At 38.7% G+C, this 20,923-nt stretch overlaps 2 protein-coding genes across 5 annotated transcripts in view; both read left to right on the top strand.

The window, feature by feature from the left end:
* fndc3a (fibronectin type III domain containing 3A) overlaps positions 1–6,365 on the top strand; it is a 71,026-nt gene extending 64,661 nt beyond the window's left edge. For 2 of the 4 annotated variants that reach the window (XM_015391391.1, XM_015391392.1), the window contains exons 24-26: positions 57–223; positions 3,790–3,914; positions 4,777–5,100. In XM_015391391.1, the coding sequence (XP_015246877.1) occupies positions 57–223; positions 3,790–3,914; positions 4,777–5,100 (616 nt within the window). Of the gene's footprint in view, positions 1–56; positions 224–3,789; positions 3,915–4,776 lie in introns of all 4 variants that reach the window. The other 2 variants (XM_015391393.1, XM_015391390.1) reach the window with 1 other exon arrangement.
* A 4,753-nt stretch (positions 6,366–11,118) lies between these two features.
* Positions 11,119–20,527, top strand: mlnr (motilin receptor). Its single transcript, XM_015391387.1, has 3 exons — positions 11,119–11,251; positions 12,081–12,909; positions 19,258–20,527. Exons 2-3 carry the CDS (start codon positions 12,126–12,128, stop codon positions 19,563–19,565), a joined length of 1,092 nt encoding a protein of 363 aa, XP_015246873.1. The 5' UTR covers positions 11,119–11,251; positions 12,081–12,125; the 3' UTR covers positions 19,566–20,527.
* The last annotated feature ends 396 nt before the right edge of the window (positions 20,528–20,923 follow it).

A 20,923-nucleotide genomic window follows, 5' to 3' on the forward strand; every position in this document is an offset into this window, starting at 1 on the left:
TCATTTTCTGTTTCCTCGTTAAATCCTTACCTTCCTGCATGTTTCTGTCATTTCAGATTTCTCTCTTTGTATAAAGGACCATGCCACACACACAAAGTCCAGAGGCTTAATGAGTCTACCTCTTACACGTTCCGCATCCAGGCCTTTAATGAGGCGGGCGAAGGGCCCTTCTCCACTGTTTACACATTCACCACCCCACGCTCTCCCCCACCTCCTGTTAAAGGTATGGCTCCCCTTTTTTCTTTTTCTTTTCTAGCCATTCAGATCCTCATCCTGCTGACAGGTGGTGCGCTCAGCTTTTAACCTCATTTGACCAAAGCGCGGCTTTAACTCGAAGAAGGCCCCGAGATGTTGGCTGTCACCTGGAAAGCGGTTGTTGGGCTTTGTGGTCTGTTCGCTGTCAGGCCCTGTAAAGCCTCTTTTGATCCTACACAGTGGAGTCAATAATGAGGGTGTACGCTTTACAGTCAGTGCAGCAGCCCTTTTGTATCTTGCAGTCATGATACAGATAGGCTGTTACTCAACACTATTTGTGAAGTCAGCTTTTAGAGTGAAGAAGGCTTATTATTGGATTTATACTAACGTCCTTCACTTAGGGCCAGTTTGCTATGAAATCTGGTTTCTCCAAAAGGTACTTAAGGCTGGTTTATACTCAGAAACCAGGTCGTCTGCGTGTGTCGCAGTGAACACAAATGTGCCCTCATCTCTTCCGCAGACTCTGGGGCAATTCTCCAAAATTGTAGGTGACCCCAGATAGTGCCGCAGACGGGAGGCCTCTGATTGGTCACATCTAAATCTGCTCTACACTATCTGTTTTTCCTGTTTGGTACCTTACCGGCTAGTTTTGTTTGAATGACCGCAATTGTGGAAAATGACTTGTGAAGCTGGACCAGCTAGAAGAGCGAAGTGCGTAAGAACGCTGGGACCAAACTTGCACTCACTTCCTCACCGCCTCGGCCATATCTAGGCCCACAGCTAGTTTGTGATTGTCCCTCTTGCATTGTGGCGTGGATTAACAAAGCGCAGACCACGCTTCAAAATTGGGCATAAATCAAAAATATCTGCGACAAACTCACTGCGACACACTGCTGCGGGGAGTATAACCAGCCCTTTGGGCTAACTAGTTCGGTTGCTTCAGATGTCACCAACACTTTAAGGGATCATTTTAACCATCAGGACCCTTAGTCAGATAACGCATGCATTGTTACTTATGATGGGGATTTTATTCCGACAAGGTGAAGACCAACCTGACAAACATAATCAAACCCCCCTTTGCTCCAATTAGAGCTTTGTGGGCACTTTACAGAAAATGATCTTGTAAAGTGTTCTCTTTGGCTCTCGTAAAGAGCTGTTTTTTCTGCTTATAGTTTGTTATGCAAATAGTTTGTTGTGTTGAATTGCTGAACAAAAAATGCAAACTAACTGTTTGATAGACTTTAGCCATGGAGGTTATGGATGTTAGGGGCTGTTACTGAGTCCATAACATCATCAGTGACCCCTCACACCCCCAGCATGGAATCTTCTCCCTGCTGCCCTCTGGGAAGAGGCTTCGCAGCATCTGCTGCAGGGCCAAAATATTCTGCAAATGCTTTTTCCTCACTATATTAGACTGCTGAACTGTTGGAAAAAAAAAAGAAAAAAACTCTAAATCAAGTCACAGACTCTGAATCACACCGATAACACCAGACCAAAAACAGGACTCGACTCAAAAATGCAATGATCTGAACTTCCATTTCAATGCCTTTTGCACCCTGTTTTTTCTCTCACACTGTTTACATTTGATCACTGCTGCTCTTAATGGAATGGAAATGTTCATTTCAGTGCTAAGCTGCTGCTAATTTACTGTATGAAAGCTGTACGAAATAAAATTATATTTTGTGTACACTCTGTGTATACAAAATGACAAAAACAGTTGTCGAAGTCTATAATGGTTTGACGGATGGACCGTTTATGGTAATAATATCTGAGACTGCAAAGTCGGCTTTCTTAAAACCCAAACATTACCAAACAACAGGTCAAGATTTCCTCTTTGGTTACAAGGTTTCATTGTCCAACTTTAAGGACTGTACTTACTATGTTACAATGGGAAACAGTCTCAGACCAAAAGGCATTGAACTATTGGGTTCGCTAGGGGTGGATTCTGGGCCCCCTCTTTTTTAATCTGTACATGCCCCCATTAGGGTCAATTAATTTCCACTAGCAACATATCTTATCACAATTATGCAGACGACACTCAGATCTATGTTTCACTGACAGCAGGTGAACATGGACCTGTAGATACTCTGTGCCATTCCGTCAAACAGATCAGTTCGTGGATACAAGACAACTTCCTTCAGTTAAATATGGATAAAACTAAGATAATTGTCTTTGAACCACAAAAACCAAGAGAAGTTGTCATTGGTCATCTTAAGGCTCTTTCTTTAGAACTGAAATATAAAGTTAGAAATCTCGTCATAAGCATGGACTCAGATCTAAATTTCAACAGTCACATTAAGTCCATTACATCAGTGGCCTGTTACCATCTAAAAACATTACTGAAATAAAAATCATATTGTCTAAACCGGATTTGGAGAGAATAATCCATGCATTTGTCTCCAGCAGGTTAGACTATTGTAACGGCCTGTCCACTGGAATTTCCAAACGAGCTGTTAGAGAACTGCATGCAGTTTATCCAAAATGCTGTAGCTTGAGTCCTCACCAGAACCAGGAATACGACCATATTAGTCCACTGCTCTGGTCTCTGCACTGGCCTACCGTGTCTCAGAGAACAGACTTTAAAACAGCTTTATTTGTGTTCGAATCTTCTCATGGTTTAGCTCTAAAGTACATTTCTGACCTGTCAGAGCCGTATGAACCACGTCTTGCCTTAAAATCCTCAGGGAGGGGTATGATGGTGGTCCCTAGAGTCACCACTAAACATGGTGAGGCTGCGTTTCAGTTTCATGCTGCCAAGGTCTGGAACAGCCTCAGTGAGGATGTAAAACAAGCCTCAACCCTGACTTTGCTCAAGTAAAGATTTAAAACATGCATCTTTAGTGTTGCCTATGGGGATTAATTGTATTTTAACTACTTTTAACATATGTATTTTTATATATAATAATTTACCTTTGCCTTGTGTGACTTAAGTGCTCACATGTGTAGATCATTGCACTTGCTACAACTCACATTTCTCTTCTATGTGGCGGCAATCCTATTTAACCATATAACCACCACCGGAAAGGATGAGTGTAAGGCTTTGGTTGATTTAGCTGTTTTAGTTCATCTTTAGTTCTGTTTTAAGGCCAAGTTTCTTTTAGCACTTTTTTTTTTCTTTTAAGCTTTTGTCCCAATTTCCTCAACACTATAATACACAGTAGATTCCATTACTGGTTTTATATTGCTGAACATTACACACCCAGCTCATAGATGGAGGGGAACGTTTTCTCATGAGAATCTGCATTTAGTGTCCAAATATATATATATTTTTTATTAATATGTATAAAAAGCATCCTTGTTTATTCCTCACCAAAAATAGCATTTTGGATCTTGAATAAAGCTCTATTTGTACTGTATATGTAGTTTTGTTCAAGTTTGTTAGAGAAACACAAAGGCTTGTTGTTTTTTTAATTTAGTTTCATTGTATGTGACAGATTCAGAAATAGTTTTTTCTTTTGTATAAGGTTAAAGGTTTCATCTATAAGACTTTTTTTCTATTTTACTGTCATAAAATCTAATTTTTTTATTCAGATCTTATTTGAGCAGAGCCTGTTAGACTGACTCATGTCCATCTTCCCATTGTTCCCCTTTCAGCCCCTAAAGTGGAGCGCCTCGATGAAAACTCCTGTGACGTCTCTTGGGAGGCCCTACCACTCATGAAAGGGGACCCGGTTATCTACAGCTTGCAGAGCATGATGGGTAATTCAGAGTTCAAACAGGTAGGTGTGCAGCAGTGAAAGTTAACTTCCTTTATTACCATCATCTGACACCTAATTCCTCACAGAGATCAGGATGCAGATGGGTTCAGGGCTGTGTTGTTGTCTCTGCGCTTCTGCAGCACTCTGTATTGTCACTGCTTGATTTAAATTGCCCATTATGCAAAGGTCATTGATCCATGAGGCTTCCCAGGTGTCTCGGTACTGCCAGCACATTTATCCCTCATGATGGCCTGCAGCCATGTTAATAAGGAGTGATGGCTCCTACAGGACTATGCTAATGTGGCGTCACATGTGCTGATTGAATCAGTAAACTGATATGAATTTTGAATTATGTCTCTCATGGGTTTAAACATCTGTTTTGTTTTGTTTTTAAAGGAGACATTATTCTTTATGCAACATCCTACAAGCTTCAATCCTGCATAAACAACATATAAATCATGTTAATTCCTCTTTAGGTTTCAAACATCCTACATCATTCTTTCTAGGTAGAGAATTCTTGTTTTTGACGCCTTAAATCAAATCAAATAAATTTTTGTTGTTTTATTTTTTTTTTCCAGTTTTATCAGTAGAGAGAAATGAAAGAAAACCTGCAACTCTTTTTGGGATTTCTATGTTATAGAGCAGAGTACAGTAGCATATCTCGTTGGAGTTTAGCTAATTTAATTTTCAAAATTCTTTCCTAAAAAATTAGAAAAAAGTGTGAAACTTATTCTGCTCTACTCTATGATGGTTCAGTTAATGATATTTTAATGCTCTTTATTTTTATGATGGGGGATTTATGAAAGAACTTAACAGCATCAGCGTATGGCTTTGTTCATGTTTAGTTTTCGTCTGTTCATATCTCCTTTCTTCTATTCCAAAGGCTTTTAAAGGTTCTGCCACATCCTTCCAAGTCCAGAACCTGCAGCCCAGCAGCGACTATCGTTTCCGTGTGTGCGCCATTAGACAGTGCCAGGACGCCACTGAGCTAAGCGGACCTTACAGCCCCACGGTGACCCTCTCCCCGCAGAGAAACGATGCGGTGTCCGGCAGCGGGGTGGCGGGCCTCGGCTCTAGGACCGGCACAGAGTCCATCCGAACCAGACAGAGCCTGACGGACGAGCAGTGCGCCTTCCTCCTCCTCATGGTTTTCGCCGTCATCGCCATCCTCATCGCTTTTGTCATTCAGTACTTTGTCATCAAATGAGGAGTCTGCGCCGCCTCGGCTGCAGGGTTATAGCTTTATCCCCCCACCCCCCCTCCTCCTCCTTCATCTCTGCTGTTTTGTGTTTTCTGTTTTGTACTTTAACTGTTTTCCGGTTCGGACAGCATAATCGCATTAGCTGGAATGGGGTGCAACAGCAGGATGTGAGTGTTATAAATCGAGGATGTAACATGTCATTTGGCACCTGTGATTCCTTCCGGACTCTCCTAACTCTCACCCGGCTCCAAAGTTGTGGTTTCCGTCAGCTCCGATTTACAATCCATACCAGTCAGCCTCCTGTGCAGAACGAACTCTGAAAGCATAGCAGTTCACTTTGAGAAATGGGGGAAGGTGATGCATTAAGTAAATGTATAGAAACTGTCCATATTTATATTTCCTTTTCCGTGTCCACTATGAAACTGTTTTTGATAGGTGTGTTCCAAAAAATAGTTTGTAGGTTCTGTCTTTAGCCGACGTGCTTTTTGACTGTGGGACCTGAAGGGCCAGTGTTTGCACAGTGAGGTGTGTGTGCGTGTGTGTCCAGGTGTGTGTACTCTATGTAGTTTGTGCCACAGCTCAGACGGCTGGGAGGGCTTCACGCCCAGATGAAGGAAACTAACCCGTTCCATGCAGGAGTTACAGACAGAAAAGAAATCTCTCTTTCACATTATAGAGCGTTCATTTAGCACTTTTCAAGCTTTTTCAACTTCAGAATGTTCAAGGATGCAAAAACGACTGGAGAAATGTTCGTATATTTTTGTACAGCAACGACACGAGGATCAGCGGGCTTGTGGAGAAGAAAAGAAGAATCAAATTATAAAGTTAGAAAAGAAAAAAAACCAAACTAACAGTGAATCCTAATTATTTTTACTATCATAGTTATACTGTAGCTTGTTTTTACGATCATGCAGCTGCTTTACTCTGAAATATTGTCGTTCAGCACAAAAAAAAAAAAAAATGTATGCTTTCTCGTATTTTTTGTTTATTTTATTTCGTTTTCTACTCTGTAATTGATTTTTGCACCTTAGTGGATGAAAACCTTGACTGACTGCATTTGTTTTTGGTCTTGTGATGCATTTTATAGAGCACACTTTGAGATTGTGCAAGCCCTACTTGTGTTTTGGGTGTTTTAAAAGTCGTAGTATTGCATTACGTGTCACTGAAACAGCTCATCTATCAGCAGGAATAAAAGTTTGAGAGAAAAAAAAAAAGGAAGAAATTAAATCTGTACACCGGTTGTTTCAGAGGCCTTAATCCGAGAGGGGGGGGGGGAAAAAAAAACAGTATCTGATATTATAATTTTTTTTTCTTAAGATTTGACGTTTCTCTTTTTAGTGTTAGAAAACACTAAAATGTGTTTTATTTCCTTTTTATTTGCAGCATTCATTTGGTTGTTTAGTTAACGTACGTAATCCTGAGAAAAATGAAAAGTAGTTCTTTATATTCAGATTTCTTTTTGTTTCTTTTCTCAGTTCATACATGTGTGAAGTATATTTTTTTATAATATTGAAGTAATATATGTTAACACTCTCCGCAGAAGATTATAACAATTCTGGGTCGTGACGGATACATAAATGTGTTATCATGCAAATCTAAAATTAGCCTTTTCTCTGTACGTGGAGTATTTGTAACAGACTGCTGACACCGACTCATCTTCAGCGATGATCTGGCTGGAAGGTCTGGTGTTCTGCAAATCTCTGCTGCTGCCATGGAGGTGGGGGTGGGAGGGGGCAAACAAAGAAACAAAACGCAGGTACCTTGCAAAACATCCTGAATAATTACATGATTTGGTCTTACAGACATCCTAATATCTCCTCTTTGTCACTGAAAGAATTGAAATTCCTATTTTTGATAGCGATCGCAAAGTGTGCCATTTTAAGACCTCTTCACCTTTGGGTTTGCTACCTTTGGGCTGAAGAGATTTCAAAAAGAAAAAAAAAAGCTACAAAAATCAGTAAAATATGCACAAAAATAAAAGACCATTTTTATGTAATTTTAATGTTTGCAGTTACCTCATACACCGTACATTCCAAAAAGATTTGTTATACTATACATACTACCAGACATATCACTTTACAATGTTCGTTATGGGAAAAATGTATAGTCGTAGATATGTATCTAAAGTGTATCTGTATAGCCATGATATCTAAAAGAATCCATGCACAATAAAAGATTTATAATTCTTCATCATGGTTGAAGTTTGAACGTGTCCGTCTTTGGTTTTGTATTGGTTCGAATGTCTGAAACTTTTTTTTTAATGTATTTCATCATTATTTAAGACTGATAAAGACAAACACTGGTGTCAAAAAATAATTTTTTTTTGTTTAAAGCTACCTTACATATTTCTTAGTCTTAGTTCTAAATCTGCAATGCAAATCTGTTTCAAATGGTCTAAAAGGAAAAGAAGGAAAATTAATTTTCTAGTCACCTTTTTATAAAAGGAAATTTTCCACCCCTAACCGCTTATTAAATCTTGAAACGGTTTAGCAGCTTTGTTAAGTTCAGTTTTATTAACACATAGATTTCAAGAATTGGTTAAATTGCGCCTTATTGAGAACATGAACTGGGCTAAACAGTCTTAAGCCCTCATTTTGGGAGTTTTGGATTTATTTTTGTCAAAAGACATATGACAAATATCAATTTTAGAGCAAAGGGCAAGGTGAGTTTATTTGTATAGCACAATTCAGTAGATGGGCAACTCAAAGTGCTTTACATAAATTACATATTAAAATAGAAGAAAATCAAACCCTGAGTAAAAGGAAATAAAGACAAAAACAAGATGTGTTTGCATTTAGCAGCCGCTTTTATCCAAAGCAACTTACAAAGTAGACAAAATGTTACAGTTATCAATATGATGGTAAGTTCTCTAGAGGAAAATCCCTAGTCAGAATCAGTAGTGACAGCAAAGAGGGAGAGGGGGAAGTAGAGAGGCATGGGTAAGAGTTAGGATAGGAGATGCTCTTTGAAGAGGTGGATCTGAAGATGGACAGGAATGCTGCTATTCTTGTAGCGCTTGGTAGGTCATTCAACCATCTTGGAAGAACACATGAAGATAAAAGCAGGTAGTAAAATAAAACGGTTTATCTTCTGTCAAAGGCGGTTCTAAACAAATTGGTTTTTAACTTTGACATGAAAGAACTCAGGCTTTCAGCACTTTTACAGTCTTCCGGAAGTTTGTTCTTGATACGAGGCGCATAGGAACTAAGTGCTGCTTCTCCATGTTTGGTTCTAGTTCTTGGTCTACGGATTAGGCTTGAACTAGAAGACCTGAGTGGTCTGGGAGGTTGATACACTGACAACAAATCTGTTATGCATTGAAGGGCTGATCCATTCAGTGATTTATAGACTAAAAGAAGGATTTTAAAGTCTATTCTCTGAGCCACAGGAAGCCAGTGGAAGGACTTCAGAACCGGGCTGATGTGCTCTACTTTCTTAGTTCTAGTGTGAACACAGGCAGCAGCATTTTGTATCAGCTGCAGCTGTCTGATGGACTTTTTAGGCAAACCTATAAAGAAACTGTTGCTGTAAGCTATTCTACTAAAGATAAATGCATGAATGAGCTTTTCAAGCTATTCAGCTACCTTTTATGTTATAATCATGTAGTAAAAGAGAAGTATTTCTCCAAATGTTTGCCTTCCGCTGTCAATCCAGCAACATCCTATCTTGTATTTCAGAAAAGTTTTTTCTTTTTATGTAACCATAAATAAAGTGAGTTGCAAAGGACTCCAGAGCTGTGATGTAAAAATGATTTCAGGCCCTGGTTACTTTTTATCTGGGTTAATAGACTACAATAGAAAATTATTGATCTCCGAATGCAGAAATTCACTTGTGGCATCGGCTCTTATAAACAACAGGAGGTACAGAAAGGAGGAAAGTATAGACGGTGTATCCAGATATATACAGTGGATGGTAAAACATAAAGGAGGGATTTAAGGTGTCCTATACATATATATATATTATCTTATATACAGTAAAGTGGTGTTAAATAGGTAAATAGTATCAGTTATTGCACCAGGTTATGGTGCAGTGGCATTGTAAAGTTGCATTTTTGCTTTATTTGTTTTTAGTTTGATTTTCTATTTTGTTGGTGTTTAATAGTAATCAGCCAGAATAGTCTGTGTGGTGTGATTTTGTTGATGCTCCAGTCTTTTAAAGCTCTTTGATATTTGATGTTTCAAATCAACAAATTTGCACTTCAAACCAGTTTGAAAGTAATCCTAAACTGCAGAGCCTGTTGAAAATGTAAATATCTCAGCTGCAGGGTAGACGGAGTTTATTTGAGGAAGCATCACGAAGTTTCTGCAAAAAGATGCAACATTTCCTGTTCGCAGCCTGAGCACATCCAAATGGTGTAATCGCAGCCTCCATGATGGATGATGGTGAGAGTGGGCTCACACCTCATGCTAACTGCATTGTTCTCAGCATTGCCTCTCGGTGAAAGACGGATTGGAAGCTCCTGAAAGAAAACATGCAAGTTTTCCCTGTTGTGTTGCTTTGACATGAGCAAATGACAAGAGGGGGAGGGGGGCTGCAGCTGACCCTCTGAGGTCTGAGTGCTCATACGGTTACTTCAGTTCATACACACAATAAACCCTGATGTCAGGTGTCTTTTGCTGCAACGGTTAGTTTATTTCCAATGCGTGGAAAAGCTCTGACCCAACACAAGACAAAAGTCACGGCAAACATCCCGTCTTCAGTGACTGATGCTGTTTCTGGACATAAAAATGGAAAACCTGTTGATCAGGAACTAAAAATACACCTTTGCTTTGTAGGATAGACTAAGATTAATCTCCAAAGTGAAGAAATAAAACATCTTAAACAAAAATGTGTGAAATGGTATTTATACATCATCTTAGAAACCCTGTGTTTTATTGAGCTTTGATGAGAACCAAACTTGTAGATACCTTCACCATTTCAACAAGTGTTGAAGTGGAATGAACAGATTTTAAAACGCAAACGAACGTTAGGAGGAAAAATACGGAATATTTTAAACTACTTAAAGGAAAACAAATATAAGTGGCAAGTTGAATCATTTATCAAGCATAAGCTATGTAAATCCAAATATAAATGCATCTAATAAACAGTGGTAGTTCTAGATGAAATATATCAGGGGGGCATGATGGGGCCTGTGTTGTTTCTTTTTTGGGGTGGGTGGGGGGGGCATAGAACTAAATAACACAAACACACACAAAAAAAGATAAGATGAAAGTGTTTAGTACTATAAGTGAGCCAAAAAACCCAGGTTGCACACTTGATAAACAGATAAAAACTGTGATCATAATTGTTAAAGTAAATTGTCCTGGCAAAATATTAAATTGGTCCAATGTACAAATTAGTACAAGTATCTTCTTTCATTGCATATGATCATTAGAAATTGATTTAGTTGTAGTTAAAAATAATTGCATCCGCTAATTGCATCATTTTTTGTGTGTGTGTTTTCAGTTCAGGGTCCATAAACGGGGCCAGAACTATTTCTAAAGGAGCACAAGCCCCTGTTGTCGACTGTCTAGAACCGCCTCTGTTAATAATCAAAAAATAATGGCACCAATTTAAATACATACAAGTGTAAGATATGCAACTGTTTGGTAAAAATGTAGATGAAATACAAAAAATTACATAGATTCATAATGAAATGATAAATATAGATGATTATTACCTTATTACCCGATTATTATCAAATGAAAACTATAGACAAAATGTCAAACTTGTTACAGATTTAGGTTATAAAACAATAACAATATAGTTAAGAAATGAAAGCCGAAAAAATATATATTTGCAGAGTCGGCCTGTTCTTTATAATTTTGCTCCATATACTGAAGCTCATTTCTTTGTCCTATATTGGTTTACATAAAGAGAAGTGTCAGTAATGTGGGCCTGAGGAGGTAGTGGTATCACCTCAACCTTCTTCTCTGTCCTGTCATTGGATTTTGATCATTACTTATGCACACACACACAGAGGTTCCCTGACTCCTTAGGGTGTTGCACAGGAGGTGCTGTTTTCATTATCTCTCCATGCAGCCTGATAGGTCTCTGAGCATCAGGGCAGGTCCGGCCATTTCACGTGAATCATCCTCAGCTGCGGCTGTTGCTTCCCAACGGCACACAGACATCAGGAAAACTTAGGAAGGTTGAAAGAACCAACTCAGATTTTCAGGTAAAGTCACTAATATTTATTTTTGTTCTGTTTTAGGCTTTTTAGAATTGCAGTTTATGGTTTAATTTTTTTTTCTTATTTATATAAAACAACTTATATAACTTATACGTAATATTATACTATATGTTAAATTTTTTTATCAGTTACTTGCAATTCGTGGTTGTTTATCACAGGGTGCATCGGCAATCCTTCATGTTATGTATAAGTTTAGGATTTAATAATGGGTCAAATAACTTTCATTAGCAAATATTAAATTATAATCAGACAGGTCTAAGACTGATATTTTTATTACTGTTTGATTCAAAATAAAAAAAATTTATGCATTCCACTAATTCAGCTAATAAAATCAGACTTAAAATATCTCATATTTGTTACATTCACTTATATGTTTCATTTATTTCTTTTAATCGTTATACTAATGGCGGACCACTAATTTATCCTTGAAATGAATTTTCTCAGAAAATTAGAAGACCAATAAAATATTTTTATTATAGAAATGGTGTGTTGTGGTAAACGTGAAAGCTCAATGGAGGCTACGCTCCAAAAAGTCATTGTTCAGAGAGTGCATCATGCAAGGGTGTTAATGGAAAGTTTGGTGGAGATAGAAGACCATTACTAACATTTTAGAGTCACTGAATTTGATTTCATTGTCTTCTTTGGAATTGGATAAAAAATAAATCTTATAAAGGCTAAGGCTGTATGTTCCATACATTGGGAATATCTGATACCTGATTTATGTTCTGTTTATTTTCTGTAATGATGCTGATCTTGGCATCTTTAGAACAAAATACTGCTTTGGTTTTCTAATCTTTTTTTCTCACAACTGTAGCTTTCAGATTTTCCTGTGCGCTGTGTAGCATCCAGTGGGATTGGTATGCCCTGGGCCAGACCACCTGTGGACCTTCATGCTGGTGCAGCAGAGGCCATGGATCAATACAACACAGATGACCACCACTATGAGGGCTCCCTCTTCCCAACCTCCACCCTTATCCCCGTCACAGTCATCTGCATCCTTATCTTCATCATTGGGGTGACAGGCAACACCATGACCATCCTCATCATCCAGCATTTCAAGGACATGAAGACTACCACCAACCTGTACCTGTCCAGCATGGCTGTGTCTGACCTTATTATCTTCCTCTGTCTGCCCTTTGACCTCTACCGCCTGTGGAAGTATGTCCCCTGGGTTTTTGGGGAGGCGGTGTGTCGCCTCTACCACTACATCTTTGAGGGTTGCACCTCGGCCACCATCCTTCACATCACTGCCCTGAGCATCGAGCGCTACCTGGCAATTAGCTTCCCACTCAGGAGCAAGGTCATGGTGACCCGGCGCCGTGTCCAGTACATCATCCTGGCCCTGTGGGGCTTTGCCCTGGTCTCTGCAGCTCCTACGCTCTTCCTGGTGGGGGTGGAGTACGACAACGAGACCCACCCTGACTACGACACCGGTCAGTGCAAGCATACTAGCTACGCCATCAGCTCTGGACAGCTGCACATCATGCTGTGGGTGTCCACCACCTACTTCTTCTGCCCAATGCTCTGTCTCGTCTTTCTTTACGGCTCCATCGGGTGTAAACTGTGGAAAAGCAAGAACGACATGCAGGGGCCCTGCACTCTGGCCCGAGAGAGATCCCACAGACAAACAGTGAAGATCCTAGGTGAGTGAGTTATCCCGTCTCCCAGAAGCAGTCAATACATCTATTCACAGTGGTAATTAGCAAGAGGCAGAAATAGTCAAGTTTTCTGAAAAATTAGAGCAAAAATCATCCATCCATCCATCCATCCATCCATCCATCCATCCATCCATCCATCCATCCATCCATCCATCCATCCATCCATCCATCCATCCATCCATCCATCCATCCATCCATCCATCCATCCATCCATCCAGTTAACCGTAAGGCTGTGACTGCATGGGAAAACAATAATGGCTCCACAAATCCTCCTGTGCATATTTAAAATAGGTGCCTTTAAGAAACCAGTTACATAAAGCACTGTGATTTACATCACTAAACATCACTAAAGAACATTTTTGTCATATTCTTCCAATTTTACCATTCCCCAAACAGAAAACAGAAAAAAAGAAAAAAGTTCCAATAAATATTTAGAGAATTAACACTTTTTTTGAGTTTTTAAACATAATTCATTCTAATGTATCATTGTGACGATGAATGAAAATTCCTATCATGACGAGAAATTTTGCACAATAACGATAAATTACATGATAAATGGTCGCACCTACTTCAATGCTTGAAGTCACTTGACTCATCTTGCTAACATCAGCTGATTTAGTTAAGAGTTAACTATACTCTAAAATCAACTAGATGGAAAAAACAACATAATTTGTGTTATTTTGCTCAATCCTGGTTCAAATATAGGCTGCTTTTAGTCTGGTCAGTATTTGGGCAAAAATGGATCAAAATGACTAATATTCAGGCTATAAAAATATTTGAATAAGTAATTCTTAACCTATTTAATAAACTAAACAAGTGGTGTCTGTTGTATTAAAAATGTATAGTATATCTGGATCAGCAGTTACCACATTAAGAGATGAAGACAGAGAAGATCCCAGTAGATTTTCTAAGCTCCACATTTCCTTTATAAATAACCCCAGAGGTAATCAGAGAGCCTGCACAAAAGATTTGTTTCCACACAGTTTCACCCAAAATAACACAACTTAAGTCATCCTTATGTCGTGCTTTTCATCCCCTGAAACCAAGACAAACAGATTAACTAAGGTCAGCTTTATAAAATTGTCTTTGTGTGGAAAGAGCTTTTCAAGCTGAAATGCACCTGTTTGTTCAGTCAGTTTGCCTTTCAGTGTAGCTGACGCCATAAAAATACCAGCCTGACAGACTGGAATCCAGGACTTCTGGTTTTCTGCACCGGCGTCAGGAGCATTATCGAGCAGCTTGAGCTGCTTCTTAATCAACCTCTGACATTTCTTTAGATTAAAAAACATCTATGTCTCCTATAGCACTATGGCTTTCCAGTGATTTGCTCTTCATTTGATGAAGAGAGAGCGGCTGCCATGTGCTCTGTTGCTGATACAATCTCTTTAATTAGTCTGTTTTGTCTGAAGCTCATCATGTCCTGCCACTGCTCATACTGACTGGCCTCATTTGAAGCTCTGGTATTCTACTTTGCAGGAAGTAAGAGCATAACCATACTGGAGCATCATTTCCAAATGTTTCATCATAATCCATTTATTATTCAGTCATTTCTACTTTTTGCTTGAAAAGTCCTGAAAAGTCCCCACAAGTTGATTTTCTTCAGAAACCTCAGTAAGTCAGTTTTAATAGGATTTTTCCTGTAAGTGCAGTCCTGGAGAGCCCTTTTCATCTATGCGTCATCTTGCAGTAACTCTGCTCATTTTGTGCATGCTGTTGTTTCTAAGTAATTAGGCTAGACACACTTTCCTTTAATTAGCGGTCTGGCATTTATTTTCCTGATAGAAATGAGTGCCTACATTACAAACTGACAATGGTTTCATCTACAAGGATTCTTGATCAATACTGGTGACTCAGTGATTAGCTCACTCATTACACAGATCTATGTTCTGTGTTGAACTCAGTTCAACTCAGTTTATCTTTATAGCTCCAATTCACAGTACAAGTCATCTCAAGGCCATTTACAGAGAGAATACAGTCAGATTGGCAAGGAAAACCAGTTGATTGCATCAAGTCATAGATGTGCAAGACATGCTTTTCATGGAAAAGTATGCTACAATGTTCAGCAAACCCTCACAATGAGCATGCATGTTGCGAGAGTGGAGAGGAAAACTCCCTTTTAACAGGAAGAAACCTCCAGCAGAACCAGGTTCAGTGGGAGCGGCCATCTGCGGAGGCCAACTGGGGTTCAAAGAGACAGAAGCAGAGATACAGAAAGAAGCAGAGATACAAAAGGCTAACTAACTAAGGTTAACAAACTCCACAGGCGGGCCCGTCCAGGAAATACATACCCAGGCAGACGAGCTCCAAGCCAGTTCTTTTAGTCATGGTAAAAAAGACAGGACTACCCTGGAAACGTCCCAATCTCCATCGTCTATAAACAGAGATGTCGATGGCAGCAACACAGTTATGAGTGGAACTTTACAAATACTGCAGAAAGGGAGACTAGAGAATCAAACAGAAGGAGTAAAAGTGGTTCCTATGTCATCCAGCAGCCTAAACCCATAGCAGCACGAATACAGAAAATAGCTCAGGCTAAACTATTTTGGATGAGGCTGGTTCAGGCTTTTAACACTCTACCTCCACCTATCTCCCTACTGACCCAGAGGCTGAAGCAAACATCACTTTGTTTTTAATTATAAGATTTATCAAAAAGGAAGGTTTCAAGCCTAGCCTTAAAGGTAGACAGGGTGTCTGCCTCAAGGACTAAAACTCTTTGCTGGTTCCACAGGAGAGGAGACTGAAAACTAAAAGATCTACTTTTAAAATCCTAGGAACCACTAATAAACCTGCAAATTTAGAGCAAAGTGCTCTGTTAGGAACATAAGGGACAATCATATCTCTGATATAAGATGGAGCTTGGTCATTAAAGGCTTTACTGTATATGTGGGAAGGAGGATTTTAAATTCTATTCTTGATTTAACAGGAAGCCAATGAAGAGAAGCGAGGATAGGAGAGATATAATCTATCTTTCCCATTTTTATCAGAACTCTGGCTGCAGAATTCATATGTTCTGCACAAACGACTTTTCTCCAACATTTGGACTCTTTGCTTGTATTTATAGTAAAAAAGATAAGAACGTCAGTATTTAAGGTTGCTACATCCTACTGCAATTTATACACAAGTATAGAAGCAAAAGTATTGGGATTTCATGTAAAATATCAGCACAAAGTAGCTGATAATTGTAAAGGGAATCATTTTCTCTTAATAATTAGATAGTGTGCATTTGAGGTCACTCCTGCTTATTCTTTAAATTTTCTAACATTGTGTTGATCTGTCAAATGAAATCCCAATAACACCCAACTGGTGAGACAAAATGCAATAGATTGTATAAATACATTTGGGCAAAAGAAAGTTTGTATTTCTGCATCCTCTATGGAAGATGAATAGATTTGCTTCCCTGGTGAACAGGCCTCCAGATTAACAGTTAAATTAAATAAAATTATTTAATTATAGTTAATGCATCATAAAACCTTTTGTAGGTAGCTTGCGGTATTTTATAAAACACACATCATCAAAGGGCCTAGTGGTTCAAGATTTAAATTCAAATTGCTTGGAACTTTCGAAAAAAATCACATAAGTCATAAGACTGATAATATATTGCTAGATAACAGCAGATTAGATTAGATCCGTTTGGTTTAATCTCTCCACAGCTTTATTGCAAACACTGACAACGTGAGATTTATAGCTGGGGGAACATTCGTCACTGTAACCTGCGAGATTAATTCAAGCTTCATGGCAAAACCAAACACACACAATAGCCACACTTATTGGCTCATATGCAGCACAACCACGCATGCATTATAGGTTCAAATCTTTGCTTCGTGTTTGAAGGAAGGTATACCGACACTGTTAGAGGGCCTCATTCACATTTATGTTATATAACGACTAGGGGTGAGTATTGGCATTGGTGTTGCACTACAATACGTGTCATGATACTTGGGTCACGATACAATATTATCACTTTATTGCAATATCACCATATTTAGATATTTTTCCTGCTATCAAAATTAGATGTATAGATAAAATAGCAACCTCTGTATATGTTCATCAAATGATATTGATCACTAAGTTATTTTGGTATCCATGTTGCCTGGAGTTTGAGTCAGTCCCCGTCTTTCAAAGTGACTGTCTGTACTACAGATATGGCGTTGCATCGAACAGCAAAAGGGCTCCACAGGATCATCTGCCAGAGTGGAGGTACAAAGGTAGCCCGTTTTCCCTTAGTATTAGGTAAAAATGTTTTGCTTGAAAAAAATCGATACTACAGTAGGAACTTAAAGATCAATATTATATCAGGTAGCCAAAAATCAGGATATATTGCCAAAATGATATTTTTCCACAACCCCACTAACAACCAAACCTTCAGTGCATTTATTAGTAGGCTGCATTATTTAACAAAAAAAAAATCTTAAAAGTGCTCTCACTGGTTTGTGTTTAGCTGCCTTCTGGTATCCCCAGAATAAATGAAGAACAAGCTGGCAAATTTGATCTAAATATTAACTTAGCTGTTCTGAAAAGTTCAATTATGCTTGTAAATATTAGTGAGCAACAGTGGTGTCAAAAGTCCACACATTTGTTACTTAAGTAGAAGTATAGATACTGCAGTTTGAAAAACTCTGGTAAAAGTTGAAGTATTAGCTTGACCTCTTTACTCAAGTAAAAGTGAAAAAGTATGTGCTCCAAAACCTACTTAAAGTATAAAATTATAAAGTAACCTTTTAAAAAACAGCCAGATGCCACTATATGAATTAAAAGCCCAATTTTTCGATTATTTTAAAATATTGCCGAGGACGAGGGAGGTCTGGTTGGTCTCTGTCTCCCGATACACTCTCACCTGTGTCGGACCTTTCAGACATTTCAACATCTTTTTGTAAATCCGACATTGTAGCATGGCATAGATGATTCATGTTTGCAGTCTAAAGAAAACCTGCTTGCTTCTGATGATTTCCTTTAGCTAACCAATGAGTGTTTGAGTTATATGACTCATCCAATTACACCAGTTTTTTTTTTGTGATTTTTTTTCATGCTTGTGTGTTAAGGACATCAGAAATGTTATATTAATCAGGCACTTGGGTCACCCTTGTTGTAGCTTAAAGCCCTGCCGGCAGTGTGGGCTTCCCTCCAAAAAGGCCACAGTCAGTGCATACACGTCTGCTGCAGTGTTAATGGCGCTGTTCTGCAGCACAGCGTACTAAAGCTATTACTTGATGTGTTAACGGGTCGGGTTGCGGGTTAAATATCAACGGGTCGGTTCGGGTTCGAATTTGAATTGAAGATATCCGTGGGTGACGGGTCGGGTTCGGTAGTCATCCTAACGGGTACGGGCGGGTGCGGGTTGGTAAAACTCGACCCGTGCAGGACTCTAGTATAGATACCTAAAAAGTGTACTTAAGTACAGTAACAAAGTATTTGTACTTCTGGTGAAACAGCATCAAGAAGACCAAGGGTTAAAGTCTATGATCAATATAAGGAAGAAGAGCCATATTAAGGCAAGCAGCTAAGAATCACATAGTTACTCTGGGGGAGCTGTTGAGATTCACAGTGCAAAAAAACACCATTTATTGAAAAGAATCAATAAGAGAGCAGTTGTTTAAAATCAGCCACAACAATAATGTTTACACCAGCCATATGTTTTGCAGTCAGGTAAAAAAAAACAACAATAAGAAAGTTTGTTGTAAAATAACACGATGTGAAGAAGTGCGAGGAATATGAAGACTCCTTTACCTTCCCCTTTCGTAGGGTCAACAGAAAAAACTGCAGACTGCCGGACCAGTTTTGGACAGCCTTTAGCTTTGCGGGTGTCATCATGCAATGAAAACACATGGATAATGCAGGCTAGTCATGCTGAGGCTCTTAATTAAACAAACCAAAAACATATGACAGTGCCTCCATTTGCATGTGTCACACACAATGCTTGTAACAAAACACTCATACTCTTCCACTTCTGTACGTTAATATATTCTTAGATCACCACCAAAACCTGCTGGTGGGCACCACAGGCCTATCTGTACTCATTGATATTCTAAGTTAGTTAAATATATTTGTCATATTTTGAAGCTTCATTTATGTATTTTTCTGTTTCTCTGCAGAATAAGGTTTAATAGGAGAGCTAATCTGTTGGTTGTTATATCGTGAAGTACTGTGAATGCTTGGCAACCTTGCTGTGAGCATTTTATTTCAAGTGCATGCAGATTAGCCTTGCAGTGTGCAAAGATGAAACACTAAAATCCTTGGTAACTGACTTTAATTTTATGGATACTTTTTTTTTATGTTGTTCGTCATCTAGGCTCTCAAATTCTTGTTCTGATTTATTCATTTTTCCATTTTTTTTAGTGGTGGTGGTGCTGGCCTTCATCATCTGCTGGCTGCCTTACCACATCGGCAGAAACCTCTTCGCCCAGGTAGACGACTACGAGACGGCCATGCTGAGCCAGAACTTCAACATGGCTTCCATGGTGCTCTGCTACCTCAGTGCCTCCATCAACCCCGTTGTCTATAACCTCATGTCCCGGAAGTACAGAGCTGCAGCCAAGCGCCTCTTCCTGCTGCACCAGAGGCCCAGGCAGGCCAGCCGCAGCCACAGACAGCTCTGTATGATCGATCACATCTCCACACTGAATGAAAGCCTCACTGGAGTCTGATAACATGCTTGGTTTCACCACCTTTAACAGGGAGTTTATAGCTCCTTTTAAAGGTTTAGGGCTTAAAGTAAAATGAGGTTCTTTCTGAGGATGTGCAGGAGACATATATAATCTTTAAGAGGGCTCTTCAATGCAAAAAATATGCTATTTCTTTTTTGTTTATTATGACTGCCTTTGATGATAATATAGTCCTTGACATAACTGCATGGATTCAGTGTTCAGTACTATACACCTCCAGCAGGAGTATGTACATTTTGTTAACATCTATAAATTCAGCTCAGTTATCTCTGATGTTTTTGGACAGACATGTATGACTGTTGTCTTTTCTAACTATTCACCAGCCACATGTTGGTGTATAACTCAGTTTTATGTAATGTACAGTGAGTCAGGTTTAATGGTATAATATTCCACATTTTCATATCTCATCATGTTTAACCACACATTTTAATGTATGTTTAGGAGCACAACTATAGGCTGCCAAGTCATTTGGGTTAAATTTGAACCTTTGCACACTGAAGCTTTCACCAATTATTTACAAATTCCTCATATTCCAATATCTTAAATGGAATTATCCTATTAAGTTTGTCAACTTTAATCTTGTAGAGCTGCTACAGATTGTCAGTTACGTTTAGGACGGGACTTCCTGTTGCACTGTAACACATGCAAATATATGCCTTGATCCAAAATGTTGTGTTGTAACTGTAGTTGTATCTTTGGGGTTGTTTTCCTGTTGCTGGAAGTCTTAAGACTTCCGCAGTAGAGATTTTCATTCTGTGTTTAGTTCCATCCCAAAAGCATAATACAGCCACTGTCGTGTTCAATCATGGGCTTTTTGTATTTAAACCGTTATATAGGGCAAGTTTACATTTTTGATCACTTACAAATGGAGTCCCCCCCGTCCCTGATGAGGTCTAGAAGCACAAGGTCTATATCCAGCCATTCAGCAAAGATACTGCTACATGGCTGTGCATCTTATTTTGGCATTTGACCAATTAGATGAGACCTTGAATGATAGATTACCTACTGTAAATTAAGTTGAAGAAAGGGTAAGTCAAGAAAAAAAAGGTAAAAAGTTAATTGGAAAGTTATAGAGTAAATTAAAAAAAGTTAATAAGCTTAGTTAACAGCTATATTAAGGTTTATAAACTAAAAAAAAAAATGTAAGTGCCAGTATCAGCATTAATGCCTCTAAGGTTATGTTGTACCAAAAAAAATTTGTTTTTCATGAATTTCTTATAGAAGCACAGCTGTTATTTTTCTTAATATATTTGGGCAAGTTGGCGTTTCTTGACATTAATTTTTTCCATCAAAATATCCATATTTTTTAATGTTACAAAGGTAATAAGATCTTGTCCTGG

The sequence above is a fragment of the Cyprinodon variegatus genome, unplaced genomic scaffold, assembly GCF_000732505.1.
Source record: "Cyprinodon variegatus isolate N-32 unplaced genomic scaffold, C_variegatus-1.0 Scaffold539, whole genome shotgun sequence".
Lineage (NCBI taxonomy): Eukaryota > Metazoa > Chordata > Actinopteri > Cyprinodontiformes > Cyprinodontidae > Cyprinodon > Cyprinodon variegatus.